The following is a 21,649-nucleotide window of genomic DNA, read 5'->3' as shown; positions in this document are numbered from 1 at the left end:
GAACTTTATCTGAAAGGATGAGAGCAATAACCATACCAAATCTTGTGCACATCCGAGTGACTTCATCCCGACCATTGCCCGCGTTCAGGGGCGCTACGGAGCTCCTCGACCACGCCTAAGGCAATGCCCTGCGTTTTTGATTTTTGATTTTTCACAACTATGATATGTGTGCCAAATGTCTTTAGTTTTCAGGCATCAAAAATGACATAAAAATGAGTGAATGTGCTAAAAATAATAATAACAACAAATATAGGTGCAAGCAACAATGAGAGAGCCAAGCAGTCCAGCAGGGCAGAGTTGCCATGGCAACTACATCTGACCATGTTAAAAGCATAGCTGTAAGCAGTGATAGCATGTTTTATGTCAATTGACCAAAGATTGGGTGTAACTGAGATATGAGCTCACGCCCTGTTTGGGTCATTTCCTTTCATTCGGCTGTAATGGATGTATGCTTTTGAAGATCAAAAATGCATCAGAGAACTTGGAGTGTTGGTCTGAAGATGATCTGTGCCAAGTTTAGGGAAGACTGGGCAAAATTTGTGGCCTGTGAAAAATGTTGAAACATTTTGATAAAATCCAATATAGCAGCCGCATCAATTAGGTTGACATGCCAAGTTGCCATGTCTAAGCCATGGGACCTCCCACGGTATCATCAGAGACATGAATCAGTAGCGTAGCCAGAAATATTAATTTAGGTGGGCCTGTGGGATATAAGGTGTGCAAGAACCAAAGCAAAAAGTGATCTGTAGCTCAACCATAAGATTTTTTACTCTTATTTTAAGATCTCATTCAAATATTATTCAGAGTATTTGCCTACTATCAGTTTTATACATTGTATCCATAGCAGGCTACTGATTTTGTTTACTGTTGCTTAGCCACATGTGATAGTTTCAAGAAATAAGGGACATTCGGAAACACTTACTATAAAAAAAATAGCATCCAATGATCACCTTATGCACTTAAATTAGATTTTTTTAAGATGGGAGTGAGCTCAAGAGAACTGTTTCCTTACAGTGGGTGTCAATGGAGAGAAAATGCTTAAAATGCTTAACGTGAGATAACCATACTCCTCGGATTTCGGTTTTGATTTTTTGACAGGAGGGAGTGTTTTTGACAAGAGATGTCTGAGAGAAATTTGGTGATCATTGATCGCAGTTTTGGAACATTAAGCCACGTTAAGCTTTTTCACGCTAAGCATTTTGGAATGTCGGAGGCGAGCTACAACATTATTTCTTCATTTAATGCTGCAATGACTTCCTCAATGACATTGCAGCACAACTGTTGCATGAAAGCAATGTCAGACCTGGAGTTGTGGCTACTGCAATGGTCTACTCACTGAACACTTGCAGCACTGAACATGCATGTGTTACTGACCGCCAACTGAGTAGCATAAAGGAAGCGCCTGCGCCAAGGCCAGCCCACACTCATTTGAACTTTGAACTTTCATTGAAAGTGGTTGGAGGTCAACGATATTAACAATATTAAACAACAATATTAAGATTCTTTTTTAATTTGCAGTTAACTCACACATTTTTTATGATTATGCTGGGTGTGCCAGTTTTAGATTTAGGTCCCACAGGCACATCTGGGCACACCCGTGGCTACACAAGTGACATGAATCAGTTATTTAAGGCAAACATATCAACAAGTTATTAGCCAAAATGCTAATGCAGAATTTTTTATGCTTCCTCAGAATGGGGTCCGGAGTTCATGTACCAAGTCTAGTTTCGATACATCAAACCATCACTGAGTTATGACCTCACTTCCTATTTGGCAACTTCACTGTCGAATACGATTGCAGACCAGGAAATGGCAGCATGTCCAGATGTCAGGATCAAAGAAAGCATGACTTCAAATGACAATCATGATTTTAGACCAAAAATTAGAAGAGTAATGAGCAAAAACTTACAATAGCACCCCCGAGTGGTAAAATGGGGCAATTTTTTGTGGACTCCCTTTTGGCGGAGACTTGAGTCAGTCCACCGGTGCAGATACATCAAAGCGTTGCTAAATATTGAGCTCACTTCTGTTTTGGCAACTTCGCTGCCAATATCAATTTCGCTTTCAAAACTGGAAGGTCCATCTTATAACTTTTGTGACACTTTTGGGGAAGATTGGACAAACTTTGTGGCCTGTGAAAATTTTTCAAACTTTTTAATTAAAATCCAGTATGGCAGAAAATCCAATAATGACATCAAGGCTGCATTGAAGTCTTGATCGAAGGAATCCAACTGGTGGTGCTAGAGTGTTCAAGGTGCAGTAATGAAACTTGATGAAACAAATCAGGGGGCTGTCCCCCGTCAGTGTGCCAAATTTCACAACTTTTTGTGAAGCCTAGGGGCTACCACAGACACCCTAGCTAAAAGAAGAAGATGGCGAAAAGGTTGAGATACAATGGGTGCCTACCCAGCTTTGCTGCTTGGCCCCCAATAAAAACATTCCAAAAACAATAGGGCTTTAGCACCTCCGATGCTCAGGCCATAATAATCCTTAGGATAGCAACAGGGCCTTGCACATAATTCAACACATAAATGGTAGACAAGCTGAATAATTCACTTAAAGTCAAAGGCACCAGTTCAACTGCACTGTTGTCAATGAACGCAGCTCCAATCCAAGTCAATGTAAATTCCTGGATTTTTTTTTTACTTTTTAACAGGATAACTATGGTTATGGTAGTTTGCGGGATTACCCTTACCAACTCTGGTTATCATACGGAACTCATAAATGTGCATGAACTTAATCCAACTTTGCAAGCTGACACAAAAAACATCAGTAAAGCACTTTCTAGGCAACTACAGCCCGTTTCAACGAATATGTATGAGCAAATGAAATCATCTGTTCCTAGAAAGTTTCCGGTTTTATGTTCAAAACAAAGGCAAAGAGTATATGTTGTAACAAAAGTGTATTGGACTATAACATGACTGATCTCTGAAATGTGAAGAATAAAACGAGGGCTATGTTGCTCTGTGGTTGGGTGTTCCAGGGACAAATTTATTATCCTAAATGAAGATTTTCCATTTCCCGAAAGAAAAATGACAGCACGATACTTGGATTTCTGCTGTCAAACGCGATGGCTGGATACCTACAAGCAACTTGCAGATCTGAAGCACCCATTTCATAACAGGTAGGCTAGTTATCCCCTAAACTGAACCGCTTAAGTTTTCATAATGTTCATAACTTTGGCTATCACAGCTGGATCTATCTTATAGATCTCACTACAGATCTGGAACAGTTTCCACTGTCTTTTGGGATTGGCTGAATGTAATGGCTCACCATCTGAAATGCCTAATTCACTGGCCTGCAAAGGTGGAAGTGCAAAACAACTTACCAGCCACATACAGATGCCGTCCTTTCAATTCTGTGAGGTGCATCATAGACTGCTGTGAAGTCTTCATTGACCAGCCCACATCACTCAGTGCAAGAGCATTAACGTACTCAGCATTAACAAATCACACAACACCATCAAATTTGTTATCGCTGTAAGTCCAACAGGAGCAGTTACCTTTGTGTTTAAAGCATGGAGTGGGAGAGCTAGCGACAGAGTCATGACCCAGTCATCTGCCCTCATTGACCTCTTAGAGGAGGCGAACATTGTTTTGGCTGACCGAGGGTTCAATTTCCCAGAGTATTTCTCTGCTAAAGGTGTCCACCTTCTTATCCCTGCTTCAACCCCTGGAAGAACACAGCTTTTGGGGCTGGATGTTACCCGGTCAAGGCAGATATCGAGGGTGAAGATTCACGTCAAGAAAGCAACTGGTGATTTAAAAAATTACTCACTCCCAATCAGCCTTGTCAAAGGAAGACGCAATGACACCATATCAATTGTTGACAAAATAATACTTGTATGGTCAGCTTTATCCAGTTTGGACAGGCCTTTAGTTCATTAAATGCCTGTTCTGTAAAAAAATGTTAACTCTTGTATGAGTCATCTGCACCTTTTATTATCATTGGCAAAAACACAAACATGTACCATTTGTATGTTGGATTCAAATAATAGATTCAAATAGATTCTGTCACGGTCCAGCCCAGTACTTCTAAATCCTAGTCCATGTTTTCCTTGTGTCCTGTCATGCATGTCTTGTCTGTCTGTTCCAGTTTGCTCCGGTCCATGTTTTACCCTGTTCCCTGCCTGCTTCCCACTGACCTGCTGCTATTCACCTCATCAGCCACAGCATTTAAGCCCTGCCTAAATCTCTGCTCTCTTGCCAAATTATTTTGCCAAGTTCATGATTATTATGTTATTAACCTTGCTTTTTTTTTGCTCTTGACATAGCCTGTCTCTGGATTTGTGATTTTTGCCCTGTGTTTTTGAAACCTCTGCCTGGATCTGTCGCCTCAGTATTGTTCTTTTTGACCTAAGCCTGTTTTTGGATTGAGATTTTTTGCTTAGTGTTCTTGGAACTTCTGCTTGGATCTTTTGCCTTCCTGTTTCTGACCCAAGCCTGTTTACATTGTGAGTTTTGTCTGGTCCATGATACCTCTGCCTGGTTTTTCCGCCTCTCTGTGCCTTATATTCTCTGCCAGTTTTTCAACTACTGCTTTTGCCTGAGCCCTGCCTGTACCATTGTTGTTATATTGCCTTTTGGTTTTTGGACTTCATTAAACATCTCTTAAGTCACCTTTTGTCCACTGAGTCTGCTATTGGGTCCTCAACCTAACTAGGCCTCACCGGCCCTCACAGATTCACAGATGTATTGTCTGTACACATACCCGCAAAATCTATCTATATTGCTATTGTAATCTTATTTATTTACTTATTTTTATTTTTCTTTACACTCTATTTACCATTGCTGTAACTGGTGACTTTGGAACAATATGTCTACCCCCACCCCATTATTTGTATGCTTGCTGGCGTGGAGTTCTCTTTCTGTTTGTTTGTTTGTCTTTCTATGTCACTCTGAAAGTTCTTCCTAATTTTGTTTCCTTAGTTTTGTTAAACATGTAGGTTGTGTTTTTGCTTCTTTTTTTTTACCTTTTGTAATTGTATTTTCTTTTTTTGTTTTGATTATGGCACCCCTGCAGTGTGGTGAGTGTCTGTTATTTTTGCTAGCCAGTTTAGATAGTCAGAGTAGGGAAGGTAGAGGTCCGGAAGACTTTTCTTTCTAACTTATTGTGCAAGGAAGGTCGGGAGTTAGGGAGGTTCATTACAAACAAGGTAGAGATAGAGTATGTAGCTCTCTTGTCCTCTTTATGTTGATTTACAATTTAGCATTTGGCAGACGTTTTTAGCCAAAGCGACTTACAGTGCATCGGTCGGATTCCTAATACCTCATAAGCAGACATCGCAATAAGACTGAGCGTCAGTTTACTCCTTCGTATTGTGCCCCTGGAATTCTTTGACAAACATAGAAACAAGACAAAGTTTTTTTGGGGTTTTTTTTTGTTTTTTTTTTTAGGAAAGGAGGTTAGGCATTGGGGGATAGGTGGGTTTTCAGTTTCTTGCGGAAGATGGTAAGGGATTCCGCAGTCCTAACTGTATGAGGCAAGTCATTCCACCACTGCGGGGCAATGGCAGAGAAGAGGCGTGGTCGGGAGGAGCAGCTGCCGGGTTCCCGAAGTGGGGGGACCGTTAGCTGGCCAGAGGTCGTAGACCGGAGGGTACTAGTAGGGGTATACGGAGTTAATAGGGACTGAAGGTATGATGGGGTGGAGCCTCTCGTGGCCTGGTAGGCCAGTACCAGTGTCTTGAATTGGATGCGGGCAGCTACCAGAAGCCAGTTTTACCCAAATGGTTAGCCTAGTTGGCGAATACTGATTGGTTAGCACGAGTAATTAGCTAACTAGTATTACAAGCAACATTTGGAACAAGTGGCTTCCATGAGTCTGTAAAAACAGATAAAAATGTGTTGCACATGACAGCTGTTACTTAAGTGTTAAATCCTCTCTGTATTTCAGACTTCAGACTTTCATGGGAGCACGTCTCCCTGATATGACAACCCTTCAATGACCATAGACTCCTCTAAAGGACAAACATGCGCTCTATTTTATGCAAAGCTTAATTGATTAAAAAATATATATAATTATATATATATATATATATATATATATATATATATATATGTCATGTTTTTGGGATGTGTAGTTTTTGTTTTGGCCATGTGGTGTCCTCAGTCCTTGTTTGTGCCTGTTCAGTTTATCATTGATGTATTGTTTTCACCTGTGTCTTGTTCTGCCTGTCTATTTAAGTTTCTTGTTTTCTTCAGTTCCTTGCTCAGTCTTGAGTTGTTACCCTGCGTTCGATTCTAGATCAAGCCTTCTTGTAAACTCTGTTTTTTTTTTTGTGTTTTCTTGGACTGCCTCCTGTTGCTGAACCTGTTTGACTGGACAAAGATTCTGCCTGCTGCTTTTCTTGGTTTTTGACACTGATTTTCTCTGCCGTCTGGTTTTTGACCTCTGCCTGGATTGGTTTGCTGATTTTTGCCTGACCCTCTGGATACCTCTGCCCTGATTAACCTATTAAAGGAATCACTTGCTCTGCACAAGCTTTTGTGTTGCTTTCTGCAATTGGGTCTTGAACTTGGCCCCAGGGTAAGGCTCTGGGCTTTCAAGCCAGAGCTCCGGGTTCAATTCCCAGGTCGATCGTTACATATATATATATATATACACACATATAGGCCATGTGCATGCTTTCAGAGTGTGCTACGGTGCGCTATTTACAATGCATTCTGGTTGCACGTCGATTTTCTCGTGAGCAAACGCATTCTCTGCTCAGAACATCAAAGAAAACGGATGAAAAAAGAGATGAACTGATTTGCCAAAAAAAAAGGAGGTCGACACAAAAAATGAGATTGTTTGGTTATTTGTTTCTGTTTCTTCGCTCCTGATACATGATACGCTTTTACTCCACAACTGTCATAACTTCTCATCATGTTAAATTATAACACAACGTGGTTGTTGCACTGAAACACCCCCCCCCCCCCAAAAAAAACCCTTTACAACAAAGACATATAATAACAACAATCATACAAAAAAAGTAAAACAGTAAGGAGAAACTTTGTACTAGCCAGACTATCCTTTAAAATGCTGAAAGTCTTTGTAGCTTTTTTCTTCGCATATTTGATTAAAGTGCCATACTGTTTGAGTTCAACAGCAAACTGATTAAAGCAGGGTTTGGAACGAGATCATTTGGATTTGTGGATATGGAATTTACCAAGAATGATTAGAAGCTGAATTATATAGTTAATATTACTATCCAACCCACTGAACACAAAATATAACATCACGTCAAATACATTAATCTGTACACTGGTATCCATCTTTCTATTTATAAAGTTTTGCATATCTGTCCAAAATAAATCTGAATCCTCACAGTGAAGAAGTAGATGAAGTATTATTTCTCTGTCTGAATTGCAAATACACAGGTATAGTCTATATTTAGCTTAAATCTTTCCAACACTTCTTTAACACGGTTAATGAATTGTAAAATCTTGAAAGATACTGCTTTCATTTATTATTAATACAATATTTATTTGGAATACAACAAGCCTTTTTCCACTGTAAATCATCCATGATAGAAAACCAAAAGAACTTTGACGCAGTCCAAAGCATTCTGATGTGTCTCTCACTGCACAGTTTATTCCGAATATCAATATGTCCAATAAAAATGTGCTTAGAGCTAATAATGTTACTTTCTGTGAAATTAAAATTCTTTAAAAACTGAAGAGAACCTGTGGGGACTGCATCAAAGTTAATAGCATATTCTTTAGGTGTGACTGGTACCTTCAGTTTTTTTTTTTTTGGGGGGGGGGGGGGGGGGCAATCCATAAAGTTCCAGAAAGCGAAACTTGAATTTGCTGCGCTCCGTGCACTACGCTGAATCCATGATGTGTAGGTATACCCTGCCATAGCCTCCTGCAATTTCACAGAGATTCTCAGTCTCTCTCCAGCACTCATTGTTTGAGCATTGTTCGCCTCGCGTCTCATTTGTTCACTATTTATCTTTTAAAATATTTATATTTTCTCTATTTATAATTATATTTTCTACATGTACTTCTGTTTTAAATACTCTGTTTTATTCTATGTATTTCTCTTTCAGGTCATTAAACGAAAGCAATCTGTAAGTGCTGACAGGAAGAACGTGTTAAGTTGTTGCTGACGTGCATGTATTACATAGTTAGGCCTACCATGGTTGCGTCTGTACTGAACACATACAGACTTTTTTTTCTAAGTCATAATTTGCAAAATAATACAACAGTAACTATGTACATAGCATTTACATTGTATTAGGTATTATAAGTAAAGTAGACGGGAGGATGTGCGTAGGTTATATGCAAATACTACGCTATTTTATATAAGGGTATCTGTGGGATGTCCTGGTATCAATGCCCTGCGGATACGGAGGGCCAGCTGTGTTCACAATAACATGGGTCACACATTTAGTTTTTTGGAAATATTTAGAGACTGGCATACACCCATCGAAAATTCATGCAGACTCTCCTATTTAGTAATGTATCAAAATGCTCGCAATAGGAACAAACAGATAGTCAGAGTGACAGACACAGGGCCCGCCCACATTCTTACAACTGGCCAATGAGGACAACCTCACAGCACGTAAAACTTGATTAGTGCAGTTTCCCCACAGAATGCCACTGATGGTTAAATAAATAAAACAAAACAAAACAAAACAAAACAATGCAATGATAAACCCAAAGATTTGGAGTCTAATGACAGATACCCAACCTAGGAGGCACTATGGTGTATGAAGGATCTGCAAAATTTGCTGCAGGAAGCCAAATTAAATAGCTTGAGTTATGCGGTCATACCATTTCCTTCTTCACCTTGTGCATCCCCAACTAGCAGCAAGTGTTCATCCACTTCAGTAAGTGCCATGCTGTTGCGAGAATGCTTGTCAGAGCACAGGGAGCTGATAGAGGCTCGGATGTAGTCAACAATGCGATCAAAATGGCTCAGTCTGAGCGAGCTACGTTGCAGTTCTCCCATTCCAATCTGGACGCTGACATCTGATAGGCTGCCCTGGCGCCTCTGCCTGCTGAGCTTTGACTTTAGTGTCTCAGCAGTGGGTTTAGTGTAACTATGGAAACAAGAAAGAGAGGCAAGTTCAACACACTCCTTGAATTTCAAGCCCAGTACATTTTGATGTGCCATGTTTACAGATCAATCATGACAGGATTTTTCAAGAAAAATAAAACCATGTATAAAGTTGCAGGAAACACATTCAGTATGGTCCAGGCCTACTCAACCAGCACTGTGTAGATTTAGATGGAAGAAATGATAATGGTAAGGATATGATACCCTTGAGTAGGTAATGAGGCTCACCATTTGAGTAGGAGGGAGGAGACCACCACTGAGACAGAGGACAGAGCCATAGCAGCAGAGCCCATCCAAGGCTGTAGCACCAGTCCAATGGGCATGAACACACCTGTAAGAACAAACAGACATCAGTGCAATAACTCAGGACCAAACAGTCAGTGAAACTGAACAGATCATCTGTACTTTGCCTTACTTTAGTTTGTACTTACCAGCTGCTATTGGAATCCCGATGAGATTGTAGATTAGCGCAAACACAAAGTTTATACGGATGCGTTTCACAGTCTTTTTAGACAGGCCAATGCTCCTAACAACATCCAGAAGATCATTCTGTGAAGAGAGCAAGGCTTCATTTTGGAGTCTGAAAACACTGCATACTATGTTAATGTCTATGTTATATTCCTACAAACAGGCGGGGATTGTTCTGAGTCAACTAACAAATCACTTATCTAAAGCGATTCTCTTCTTTAGTCCGATTTTGATTTCTCTCCAAAATACTGAAATGCAGCTGAATACACTGTGCAGAGTTAATCTGTGTACCTCACCCTGATTAGAACCACATCTGCAGCCTCAATTGCAACATCACTGCCTGTGCCGACGGCAATGCCGATGTCTGCCATGGCCAACGCAGGTGAGTCGTTCACCCCATCGCCTACCATGGCGACACATTTGCCAGCCTTTTGCAGCTGCTCCACTTTGGCAACCTTGTGTGAGGGCAGAACCTCTGCAAACACCTCCCTAATGCCAACCTAAACACGGAGTGGAAACAAGGAATGCAGTTTTGATACTCATGGAGTTTCTTTAATTGTTATGTTAATCACGGGGGGTGTCAGATCCATAGCTCTGTATTAGACAGTGGTGTACCAGACTGATAATAGCCTTATAGGGGACTGATCTAAGGTACCTGTGCGGCAATGGCCCGAGCAGTCTTACTGTTGTCTCCCGTCATAAGCACAACCTCTAGACCCATAGCATTGAGAGTGTGGACAGCCAGCTCAGCCTCTGGTTTCACTGAATCTGCGATAGCTACCATGGCACACAGGACGCCTGTGGAGACACGTGTACACACACACACTTAGGTTAGGATCTCACCATGGATACCTGATTCAGATCCATTTGTCTTATGGAAAAAACAGACCACATGTCATCAGACGGTGACATGCCATACAAATAGATTATAACCATGCAAAATATGTGGCAAAGACTACAGCAATCATGCACAATGCGTTAAAATCTCAATTTTATACATAACATTTATTTTCAAATGTATTCATTTCTAAAGTCATCTGTATCTGCCATGATGATTATAATTGTGACAGAGCGTATAGTTATTTTAAATAAAACATTTATTTCCAAATACTCACCATCTACAGCCACCAAGACAGCAGTGCGCCCCCTGCGTTCGTGCTCCACCATGGCCTCGTCTACATCCCCTCCGATCTGTATTGCATTCCTCCTCATCCACTCCCTGTTCCCGATCAGTATCGTATACGCCGCCGACTGCACCAGACCTGAAAGAGCACAGGTTAAACGTGTGGCTTTGTTACGGACCCCTCAGTAAATACAGACGACATTATGGGAAAGAGCCAGGGCCATGGTGCTTGTAGACTTCAAAGTTCAACAGTAGAGCATCTGATTCAGCTGGTGTCTCATTTGAAAGACAAAGCGAGTTACATTTCTTTTACAAATAAGTTGTATAAAAACAATGAATGGTAACTACTGTGAGTCCCAACACTCACAGAGTATGGTAAACTGATCTAACATGATATTTTGAGAAGATTTCGATGTTCAGACACTTACTGAGAGGTTGTGGATCCATTATGAGAGGGTGGGAATTAGAGCTGGTTCTGGTATCGCTGATTTGGATCAGGACGGCATTGCGCTGGTTCTCCTCACTGTCGCTGTCCTCATGTCTCACCAGGTTCTCCAAGTTACTGACCTGACACTTAATTCCACAACCAGGTACTGCCTGAAAATCACTGCAGGCACCCAAAGACTCTGTAGCCAACTCCTGAAACAACAAAAAACCCCAGACAAAACAACAAACATTTAGGGGATAAAACCAAACCGCACACGTACACTCATAGAAACAACTCAAGCTAATAGTGACCATGATGTGAATAACCACGATGTTAATGCTCCAGTAATAAAGGTCAGAATTGTTTGTTTATCACAGAAACATTGAGCAGATGCAAACATACTGACCTGTTTACAGTACTTGGTGATGGCTACACCCAGTGGGTGTTCACTGTTGTTTTCTGCTGTTCCGATTATGGCCAGAAGTCTAGAGCGAGGAATACGGTTCCCTTCCACAACCAGTTTCACCTGAACCACTTTTGGAGCTCCGTATGTGATGGTACCAGTTTTATCGAACACAACGGACTGAATCTAAGTATAAAACCATATTTTGGATCCATAACATGCTACTTAGATAATAAAACTGATTATTAACTAAAAAAAATTAATGACAAAACTTGTAAATTGTTTAAAAAAAAAAAACACTGCAAACTTTTGTAAATCTGCCAGTACTGTAATTAGGTGTTATAAGTGGAGATGGTATGAAAATTTAATATCATGATTATGATGACCAAAATTGTCACGGTTATCAGTATTATCGTGGTATTATTAAAATGTGCTGAAAATGTTCAGAAAGCACTGATACACAAACTGAAATCATTTCACAAGGTTTTATATTGAAAACCACAAATAAAATTACCCACATCAAAAGAAGGCGATTGGCTATCCAACATCTATTCTGTCCGTTGAAATGAATTAACATACAATAGTCTACCAGGTCTTTTACATTTGACATTACTTTCTCAGGCTACAAAAACACTTCACTAAACTGAAGTGCAGATACATGCTTTTAAGTGCAAAAGTTAAGCTACCTGGTCCAACATTGCAGTGCATGGCTCCAGTTGCTTAAATGAGCTTGTAAGGAAGCCATGAATTTCCGAGTGAGGACACTAAAGATGCGTTCTTCATCGCAAATCAAGTGCAAAGTTTATAATAATCATAAGTCTTAGAATAGAAAGCATGCAATGTCAACACATTTTCGGTATAGGCCCTGTCCACACTTACCCAGGTAAACTTGAAAACGCATAATTATTTCTCAGTTTAGCCGTTCCGTCCACAATGAAACGACATTTTCCACCACCGAAAATGATTATTTTTGAAAATGCTCACTGAGGTGCATAAATCTGAAAACTCCTGGTTCACGGTGTTATGTGGACAGAGAAAACGGAGAGTTTCAGAAACTATGACGTATGGTTGCCATGCATACTGGTGAAAGTTCGTGCTGGAGACACCAAAACAAACATCCATCCCTCGGTCCATTTTCTGCCGCTTATCCGGGATCGGGTCACGGTGGCAGCAGATTGAGGAGGGTAGCCCAGACATCCCTTTCCCTGGCTACATCCACCAGCTCCTCCTGCGGGATCCCAAGGAGTTCCCAGGCTCGCCGAGATATATAATTCTCCCAACATGTCCTGGGTCTGCCCTGAGGTCTCCTCCCAGTTGGTTGTGCCCAGAACACCTCCACAGGGAGGCACCCAGGAGGCATCCTGACTAGGTGCCTGAACCACCTCAACTGGCTCCTTTCAATGTGGAGGAGCAGCGGCTCTACTCAGAGCTCCTCCTGGGTGTCTGAGCTCCTCACCCTATCCCTAAGGGTGTGCCCAGCCACCCTGCAGAGGAAGCTCATTTCTGCCGCTTGTATCCACGATCTTTTGGTCACAACCCAGAGCTTGTGACCATAGGTGAGGGTTGGAACAAAGATTGACTGGTAAATTGAGAGCCTTACCTTCTGACTCAACTCCTTCTTCACCATGACGGTCTGGTACAACGACCGCATGACTGCCACCGCCACCCTGATCTGCCTGTCGATCTCCCGCTCCATTTTACCCTCACTCGTGAACAAGACCCCGAGATACTTGAACTCCTCCACTTGAGGCAGTAACTCAGTCCTAACTCAGAGGGGGCAAGCCACCTTTTTTCGGCATATGACCATGGCCTCGGACTTGGAGGTGCTGATCCTCATCCCGACTGCTCTGCACTCAGCTGCAAACTGTCCCAATGCATGCTGGAGGTCACAGTTTGATGAGGCCAACAGAACCACATTATCTGCAAAAAGCAGAGATGCAATCCTGAGGCCACCGTACTGGACACCCTCCTCACCCCGACTGCGCCTTGAAATCCTGTCCATGAAAATCAAGAACAAGATTGGAGACAAGGTACAGCCCTGACGGAGTCCAACACTCACTGGGAACGAGTTTGACTTCGCGCCAAGTATACGGACACAGCTCACATTGCAGTTATACAGGGACCGAATGGCTTGCAGCAGCGAACCTGGCACCCCATACTCTCACAGTACCTCCCACAGGACACCCCGGGGAGCACGATCGTAAGCCTTCTCCAGATCCACCAAACACATGTAGACTGGATTGGCAAACTCCCATGATCCCTCCAGTATCTGTGCAAGGGTGAACAGCTGGTCCGCTGTTCCATGGCCAGGACGGAATCCACATTGTTCCTCCTGGATCCGAGGTTCGGCAATCGGCCGCAGTCTCCTTTCCAGTACCCTGCAGTAGGCTTGCCCAGGGAGGCTGAGCAGTGTGATACCCCAATAATTGGAGCACACTCTGTGGTCCCCCTTTTTAAAAATCGGGACCACCACCCCCATCTGCCACTCCACAGGCACTGTCCCTGACTCCCACGCAACCTTGAGGAGGTGTGTCACCAATGACAGCCCAACAACATCCAAAGCCTTCAGCATTTCAGGACGGATCTCATCCACTCCTGGCACCTTGCCACTGCAGAGTTTCCTAACTGCCTCAGTGACCTCTGCCAGTGAGATGGGTGACTACCCTCCTGAATCTTCCAGCCCTGCCTCCTCTGTGGAGGGCGTGTCAGTCGGGTTTAGGAGCTCCTCAAAGTGTTCCTTCCATAGTCCAACCACATCCTCAGTTGAGGTCAGAACCTCCCCATCCCTGCTGCGAACAGCCTGGACAAGGCGCTGCCTGCCCCTCCTGAGTCGCCTGACGGTTTGCCAGAACCTCTTTGAGGCCAACTGAAAGTCCAACAACAAAGCACCATTCGGGTTCAGATTGGTTAGGCCGTTCCTCCCAATCACTCCCCTCCGAGGCTCTCCATCATTGCCAACATGAGCATTGAACTCCCAGTAGAGCTACCAAGTCCCCAGATGGTGTCTTCACTAGGACACTTTCCAGTGTCTCTAGGAAGGCTGGGTACTCTGAGCTGCCATTCGGTGCGTACACCATCACGACAGTCAGAGATTTCCCCCCCTACAACCCAAAGTCACACTGAGGCAACTAGGACAAACTCCAACACAGCGGTGCTCAGTCAGGGCCTTAGTAACTCCACACCTGCCCATCGCCTCTCACCCTGGGCAACTCCGGAGAAGGATAGAGTCCAGCCCCCATCCAGGAGTTTAGTTCCAGTGTCAAGGCTGTATGTAGAAGTGAACCCAACTATATCTAGTTGGTATTGCTCTACCTCCCGCACCTTCCGGCTACTTCCCCCCAGAGAGGTGACATTCCACGTACCAAAAGTCAGTTTCTGTACCGTAAGTCCAGTCCACCGGGGCCCTCGCCCCAACCTGCCACCAATGTGGCATTGCCCCCATCCCCGGCCCCTATTTCTCCCCTGACAGATGGTGGGTCCCACAAGAGGGCGGCCCCATGTGGCTCATTCGGGCTGAGCCCGTGGCAGGTCTGGCCAACAGGCGCTCGCTTACGAGCTCCCCTCGCAGGCCTGGCTCCAGGAGGGGGCCTCCGTCTCCCTATTCCAGGCCAGGTGCCTGTTTTTCTGTGGATACTGTTCATAAGGGCTTTAAGAATCACTTTTTGTCTGGCCCCTCACCTGGGATCTCTCTGCCTTGGGTGACCCTACCAGGAGATACATGCTTCGGGCAGCACAGCTCCCAGGATCACAGGGGCTCACAAATCCCTCCACCACAATAAGGTTGTGATTCCAGGAAGGGACCAAAACAAACATGACGGGTGAAATGCAGTCAGTGGCATAATAACTAAGGCATTTCAGTGTTTTGGTGTGGATGTAGATCATCTGGAAAACGGCACGAAAACAATAGTGTGTATACGTTTTTACATAAAATCTGCGTTTTCACATTTACCCGGCTTAGTAAGGACGTAGAAGGCTGTAAAATCTCCACAGCACTCTCGCTGCCTTCCACCATGTTTTCGTTGGCACAAAACAAACCTACGTTGCATGCTGCGCCTGCGTCTGGGAAACTGTTGCAAACTTTGGTTGATGCTGGACAGTATTTAACGTGAGTTTTTCAAACCGTTGTAATGAACCACGGTTTTAATGATAATTAAAATTTGAAACAGTAATAAACCATGGTAATTTTACCATGGCTTACCATGAAACCGTTTACCATTTAATCCCTAGTTGTAACTTCACATTTTTTAAAACCTGTTTGTTAGTTTGTTTAAACAGGAGAGACTGTTAAGATGTATTTCTTTACCTTGTGTGCCATCTCCAGAGGCCCTCCCCCTTTGATAAGGATGCCATTCTGTGCACCAACTCCAGTCCCTACCATGACAGCAGTTGGGGTTGCCAGGCCCAGTGAGCAGGGGCAGGCAATGCACAGAACAGTAATGGAGGCCTGGAGGGCAAAGCGAATGACCGCCTCTGCCTTTGAGATGCTCTTATAATACCTCTGCAAAGAGCAGCATTATTAAAACACTGGCATTTAGACTAAAAATAATAATAAAATACACTAAAAAATATTTTAAAAAGCTGTGAAAAATGAGGCAACTCAATTCATTCATAATGTGCATCAAATACTGGTGAACATTTTGTTTCTTTCAATCACCATAAAAGCAAAAGAAATCAGAGATTACTTCTGAATTATTCTGATGAAATCTTAAGTGGATACCATAAACATACTGTTACAGTAAAGATGAAGTAAAGAAACAGTACTCACAGGGAAGTATTTCTGAAGCAGTGGAAAGTTTACAAATCCAGCTGACATCCATCCAATGAGAGTGAGCACAGAGACTGCCACGATGAATGGGACAAAGTAACCACTGATCTTATCTGCAAACTGCTGGATAGGAGCCTGTGTGGGGGGAACAGATAGACCTCAAGTTACTCAAAAGTTCAAAGACCAAAAGTTCAAAGGTTATAAACCATCATATTTTCTTCCTATTCCTAAGCAAGAGACTTCCACTTAAGTCCATTTAAACCAGTGCTGAATAATGTTCCTGTTTAGTCTGAAGCATATAATTTCATTGCTCATAGAATTTAAAGTATCAGCTATAAATGATCATAACTTTCATCGTACAACTCTAACAAAAGTAGGGCTGGGTACCAAACTTCAATATTTTTATGGCACGATCGAGTTGTTTAGATACTCCTGAGTATCAAAAAATGCCTTGTATTTGGCCATTGATGAAACAAACGATTATGTGAATGTAACACTAACCATTGGACAGTGACAAGCATATCCTTGATGCGACACAAAGATTATCTGGCTGAAGTTTTCTCATTTAATGATTTTCTGATCCTATACAAGTAAAACAAAAAAATAAATAAAAGTAACATAACAAAGTGATGGTGTGGGTCAAAAGATGTTTATGCTCTCAAATTTAACAGCTTCAAAAGTTTCGAACGATTTCTGACTATAAAAGGCCTTCTCACGCAAACCGTGTCGTGCTCATGCATTCTTACTTAAATTCTTAACAGAAAACAGTTAAAATTCACAATATGAACTTAAATAATTTACCAACAATTTTCAAACTATTTGTGATTAAAAGTAAGTTTCACTTTTGTGATTGGTAGCACCGCGGTTATCTTTACCTAAGTCCTTATGAATTCTCCTTCCCACCTGTTCTTAACCTCATGACGTTTTCCATCGAAGTCAAGGAAAAGTGGTTAGGAAAGGGCTTAGGACGTAATTTTTTTTTTTGACTATTCGGCTTCACCCTTCGTTTGATGAGCACGGGGCCAGTCCATCAGCGTTCGTTTAACCAGGTGGGCAGTTGAAAACACTGTGCGCATATTCAATGCACTTTAAATAATGAGCTGTGTTCTCTCATCATCAGAAGCAAGGATCCAGAGAACTAGAAAGATGTGGGGTATGACTGGAGTGGTCACAGGAGGTCTTTTTCTGTTTTGTTTTAGGTCTCCATGAAGGAGCCCTTCTAGGGATGAAGGTGTTAAGACCCCCAGCACCACCACTAGTCCTACAGTGGAAGAGGCTGTGGTGGTAACAGGGAGGGTAAATTAATAAATGTGAAAAATTGAATGAATTTTTTTATTTATTTAAAAACCTAAATTTGTGTCAGCCTCCCCTTTTATGTTGTGGTCTCACCAGCTAGGCCGTAACATGTGTTATAATTGTTTTCTTGAAAGCAGTTGGTTGCCTTGTATATTTTGCACTATTGACCAAACTTGCTTATTTATTTTGAACAGTTATTGGCATTTCTTGAAATATATTTGTCATGACACATGCTTAAGTTGTATGTGAAAGTCTTAAAATAATATCAGGGATGTGTGGTGGAGCTAGGTTTGCCATCTTTGTCTCATCAAAAACCTGGACACCAACAGACTGAATACCTACTCACTAACACATTCCAACATAAAATGTTTGACAGATCTTTGACAGTGCAGGTGAGTGATGTAGGGTAGTGTCTTTTTTTGTGTCTGCTCAGTCAGTGTAGGCAAATCTTACGAACCCAATATCATAGCTGATGCGTAGTGTCTGGCCAAAAACGTTCAATATTAGAAATCCTCAGGAAAGTGAAAGAAAAGGGGAGGGAAATTTTTTTATGCTAAAAAATTAAGTCAAACTTCACCAGGATCTTGCGCTATGTAATCTATGCTAACATAATGCATGTTAACATGAACGAATTCTTTCCATCCAAAAATAAAACTGATATAAATAACTGGTAAACTGATTAAGTTGTCACTCCGCCACTCCACATACCAAACTGACATTAACATTTATGCAGTAAATGTAATGGCAGTTAAAAATACACATAAACAGTTTCATATTCTAATATTTACCGTTTAATATCGCATTCACTGCTGTCTATCCTATAGAGAACTTGACAGCATAGGGACAATTTGGAACTACTGAAGGTGTACATGAACCACGTGATCACGTGGTGGCGAGATCAGTCAGTGTCGCAACCCTCTCTCTCAACGGCTCTGGTTATGCCCAAAGACTTAGGCTGCATCCGAATAGTCAAAAAAACTGACATGCTGTCTTTTTCTAGCCACTTTTCCTTCACCTCAATGGAAAACATCACAAGGTCAAGGAAAGATGGGAGGGAAAATTCATAAGGACTTAGGAAGAGACAACCTCAGTGCTCAGAGAATCCAACTGCACTTACACTAGGTTATGTAATTATGTGACGGTGGATGTTATTGACATGGTTTTTCCATGGTTACTACAATAGGCCTTTTCCACATCACCATATTGGAAAGCAACAAGGAGTAAAGTTACTTCCGGTCAACAATGTCGACCTTCGGTGAATATGTGTGTGTCTCTCTGATGTTCTCCAGATCTTTGGCAAATCTACCAATAATCCAGCTCTCACAAGTTGCTGAAAAGGTAGGTATATATTGCAAAACAAAACAATCCAAACTGGATCGTGGATATAAACTGTTCCATGGACAGTTTATCTTTAAATATGAAGGTAATGTCAGCTAGCTACAGAGTTGGCTAACATTAGATCAAGCCACCTAGCAGCTTGTAAACGTACTTCAATAAAGTTGTGTAATGAAATTATCCAACTGTTCATTGTTATATGTCATGATAGTTTATATTCATTCACGTTTGTTATGTGCATGTTCTTTTGGGTATAGTGTCCAACATAGTAGACGTTGGTGTCGTTATACGAACACGGTGCTACAGGTCTCTTCAAAAGAATGAGGAGCCACACAAAATGGATGTGCACTGAATCTGTTAGGGGGCAAAAGGAACAAGAGCACAGAATAAATTGTTTGCATCAATCTGTTGAAGGAGATGCTTTGGCTAAAATGATATTGAAAAGACGCACAACAAATGGCTATGGTTTGTCAACAAAATTATGCTGTCCATAGTATGCACCAATAATCGACAAACGAACAACACATCCCGTTTGTTTAGTGTCGAATGCCACTGATTTCATGCAGTACTAGGGATTGATAGATGACATCTTCCTAGTAACAGTAACGATCTCTGTATGACCTGGGTGTTTTTTGTGCATCTCTCAGGGTTAATAACAAATGCACCTTCCTGTGTGGGCTAAACAAAGAATACATTAAAGCAGCAGTAAGGAATCTTAAACTAGCAAGCTGAGATTTTGAGAGTAAAGATGTAATTTTACAAGAATGAAGTAATAGTTTTACAAGAAAAAATTCATAATATTTCGAAAATAAAATCGTGATTTTAGGCTGTGTGTTATTTCAGAGGGGAAATATCAGAGGACAACAAAACATAACAACAAAATACAGTGCTTTATCTTTTGGCACATCAGCTGTCACGCTGGCGGTGTGGTGCAGGACCCAAGTGCAAGGCACGATGGTTGACGGTGATAAAACGGAAGGCTTTACTTAAAATGAAGACCATAATACAGTGCAAACAAATAACAAAAGCTGATAACAAAAAGGTGCAGCATAACAGTGTGCAAAAACACAAACAACGATAGACCATGGACAAGGCAAACACTAGGACTTAAATAGAGGGAGAACTAAAAAGGGCAAAAACAGGATTGGATAAAATTAACAAGGTAATAATTGGACAAACAGGTACAGGTGAGGGGCGGAGACAGAGAACAGGAGCACAAAGACATGTCCAACTAAAAGTCCAAAATGGCGGTGCAGGTTGTGACAGAGCCCCCCCCTTAAGGGGCGGCTCCCAGACGGCCCAAAAGAAAAACAAAGTCCAGAACAGACCGGGTGGGTGGGGGGGCGCACAGAGGGATGACCGAAGGTGCTGCAGCCGACGGGCCCCCTCTGCGGCCGAGCAGGTGAGGGGTTGGCTGGAACAGATTTTCCAAACCGGCAGAGGAACAGGAACGGAGCAAACTCTTCAAAACAGCCTCGACGTCGGCTAGAGGGCTGAGCTGGTTCAGGGAAAGGGCCTCGGGAACAGGACAGGGCGTCAGCATGGGAGCTGACCAGGACAGGGTGTCAGCATGGGAGCTGACCAGGACAGGGCGTCAGCATGGGAGCTGACCAGGACAGGGCGTCAGCATGGGAGCTGACCAGGACAGGGCGTCAGCATGGGAGCTGACCAGGACAGGGCGTCAGCATGGGAGCTGACCTGGACAGGGCGTCAGCATGGGAGCTGACCTGGACAGGGCGTCAGCATGGGAGCTGACCTGGGCCGGGAAAGCGGCCTCGGGAACAGGGCAGGACAGCGCATCCTCCAGGGTGCGCCGGGCAGCGCATTCCTCGCGCTGGGCAGCGCATCCTCCAGGGTGCGCCGGGCAGCGCATTCCTCGCGCTGGGCAGCGCACTCTCCATGGTGCGCCGGGCAGCGCATTCCTCGCGCTGGGCAGCGCACTCTCCATGGTGCGGCGGGCAGCGCATTCCTCGCGCTGGGCAGTGCACTCTCCATGGTGCGCCGGGCAGCGCATTCCTCGCGCTGGGCAGCGCACTCTCCATGGTGCGCTGGGCAGCGCACTCTCCATGGTGCGCCGGGCAGCGCATTCCTCGCGCTGGGCAGCGCACTCTCCATGGTGCGCCGGGCAGCGCATTCCTCGCGCTGGGCAGCACACTCTCCATGGTGCGCCGGGCAGCGCATTCCTCGCGCTGGGCAGCGCATCCTCCATGGTGCGCCAGGCAGCGCATTCCTCGCGCTGGGCAGTGCATCCTCCATGGTGCGCCAGGCAGCGCATTCCTCGCGCTGGGCAGCGCACCCTCCATGGTGCGCCAGGCAGCGCATTCCTCGCGCTGGGCAGCGCACCCTCCACGGAGCCTTCGGAGTCACTGCTTGAAGGGGATTCAGGGTGGCAGAGACAGGAGACCCAGGAGCGGACACAGCCCTAGAGATGGTTGGGCCCAGCACCACAGTCCATGTGGTGCCTGGGTCTAGGGCTGGGAGCCCCCCCCCAAAAAATTCCCCCCCCGGGTTAGGGGCTGGAGAACCTACCGAGAGAGGGAGCCCCTCCGCACCCAGGTCAGGAGCTGAAGCCATCTCTGCCTGGGAGACAGAAGTGTCTGCTGGGTCCTTGTTGGGTCTATCGTTCTGTCACGCTGGCGGTGTGGTGCAGGACCCAAGTGCAAGGCACGATGGTTGACGGTGATAAAACGGAAGGCTTTACTTAAAATGAAGACCATAATACAGTGCAAACAAATAACAAAAGCTGATAACAAAAAGGTGCAGCATAACAGTGTGCAAAAACAC

At 43.5% G+C, this 21,649-nt stretch overlaps 1 protein-coding gene across 1 annotated transcript in view; it reads right to left on the bottom strand.

The window, feature by feature from the left end:
- Nucleotides 1-8,748: 8,748 nt before the first annotated feature.
- The window catches only part of LOC115805055 (copper-transporting ATPase 1-like), a 29,521-nt gene continuing 16,620 nt past the window's right edge, over nucleotides 8,749-21,649 (bottom strand). The window contains exons 13-22 of the mRNA XM_030765540.1: nucleotides 16,235-16,369; nucleotides 15,773-15,967; nucleotides 11,473-11,655; nucleotides 11,068-11,278; nucleotides 10,632-10,778; nucleotides 10,172-10,314; nucleotides 9,813-10,016; nucleotides 9,480-9,597; nucleotides 9,277-9,379; nucleotides 8,749-9,031 (exon numbers count right to left, since the gene is read on the bottom strand). Of these exons, the coding sequence (XP_030621400.1) occupies nucleotides 8,749-9,031; nucleotides 9,277-9,379; nucleotides 9,480-9,597; nucleotides 9,813-10,016; nucleotides 10,172-10,314; nucleotides 10,632-10,778; nucleotides 11,068-11,278; nucleotides 11,473-11,655; nucleotides 15,773-15,967; nucleotides 16,235-16,369 (1,722 nt within the window). The remainder of the gene's footprint in view (nucleotides 9,032-9,276; nucleotides 9,380-9,479; nucleotides 9,598-9,812; nucleotides 10,017-10,171; nucleotides 10,315-10,631; nucleotides 10,779-11,067; nucleotides 11,279-11,472; nucleotides 11,656-15,772; nucleotides 15,968-16,234; nucleotides 16,370-21,649) is intronic.

This window comes from Chanos chanos, chromosome 2, assembly GCF_902362185.1.
Source record: "Chanos chanos chromosome 2, fChaCha1.1, whole genome shotgun sequence".
Classification (NCBI taxonomy): Eukaryota; Metazoa; Chordata; class Actinopteri; order Gonorynchiformes; family Chanidae; genus Chanos; species Chanos chanos.
Note: the sequence above shows the minus strand (reverse complement) of the source record. Positions and strands in the feature narration are given on the sequence as shown.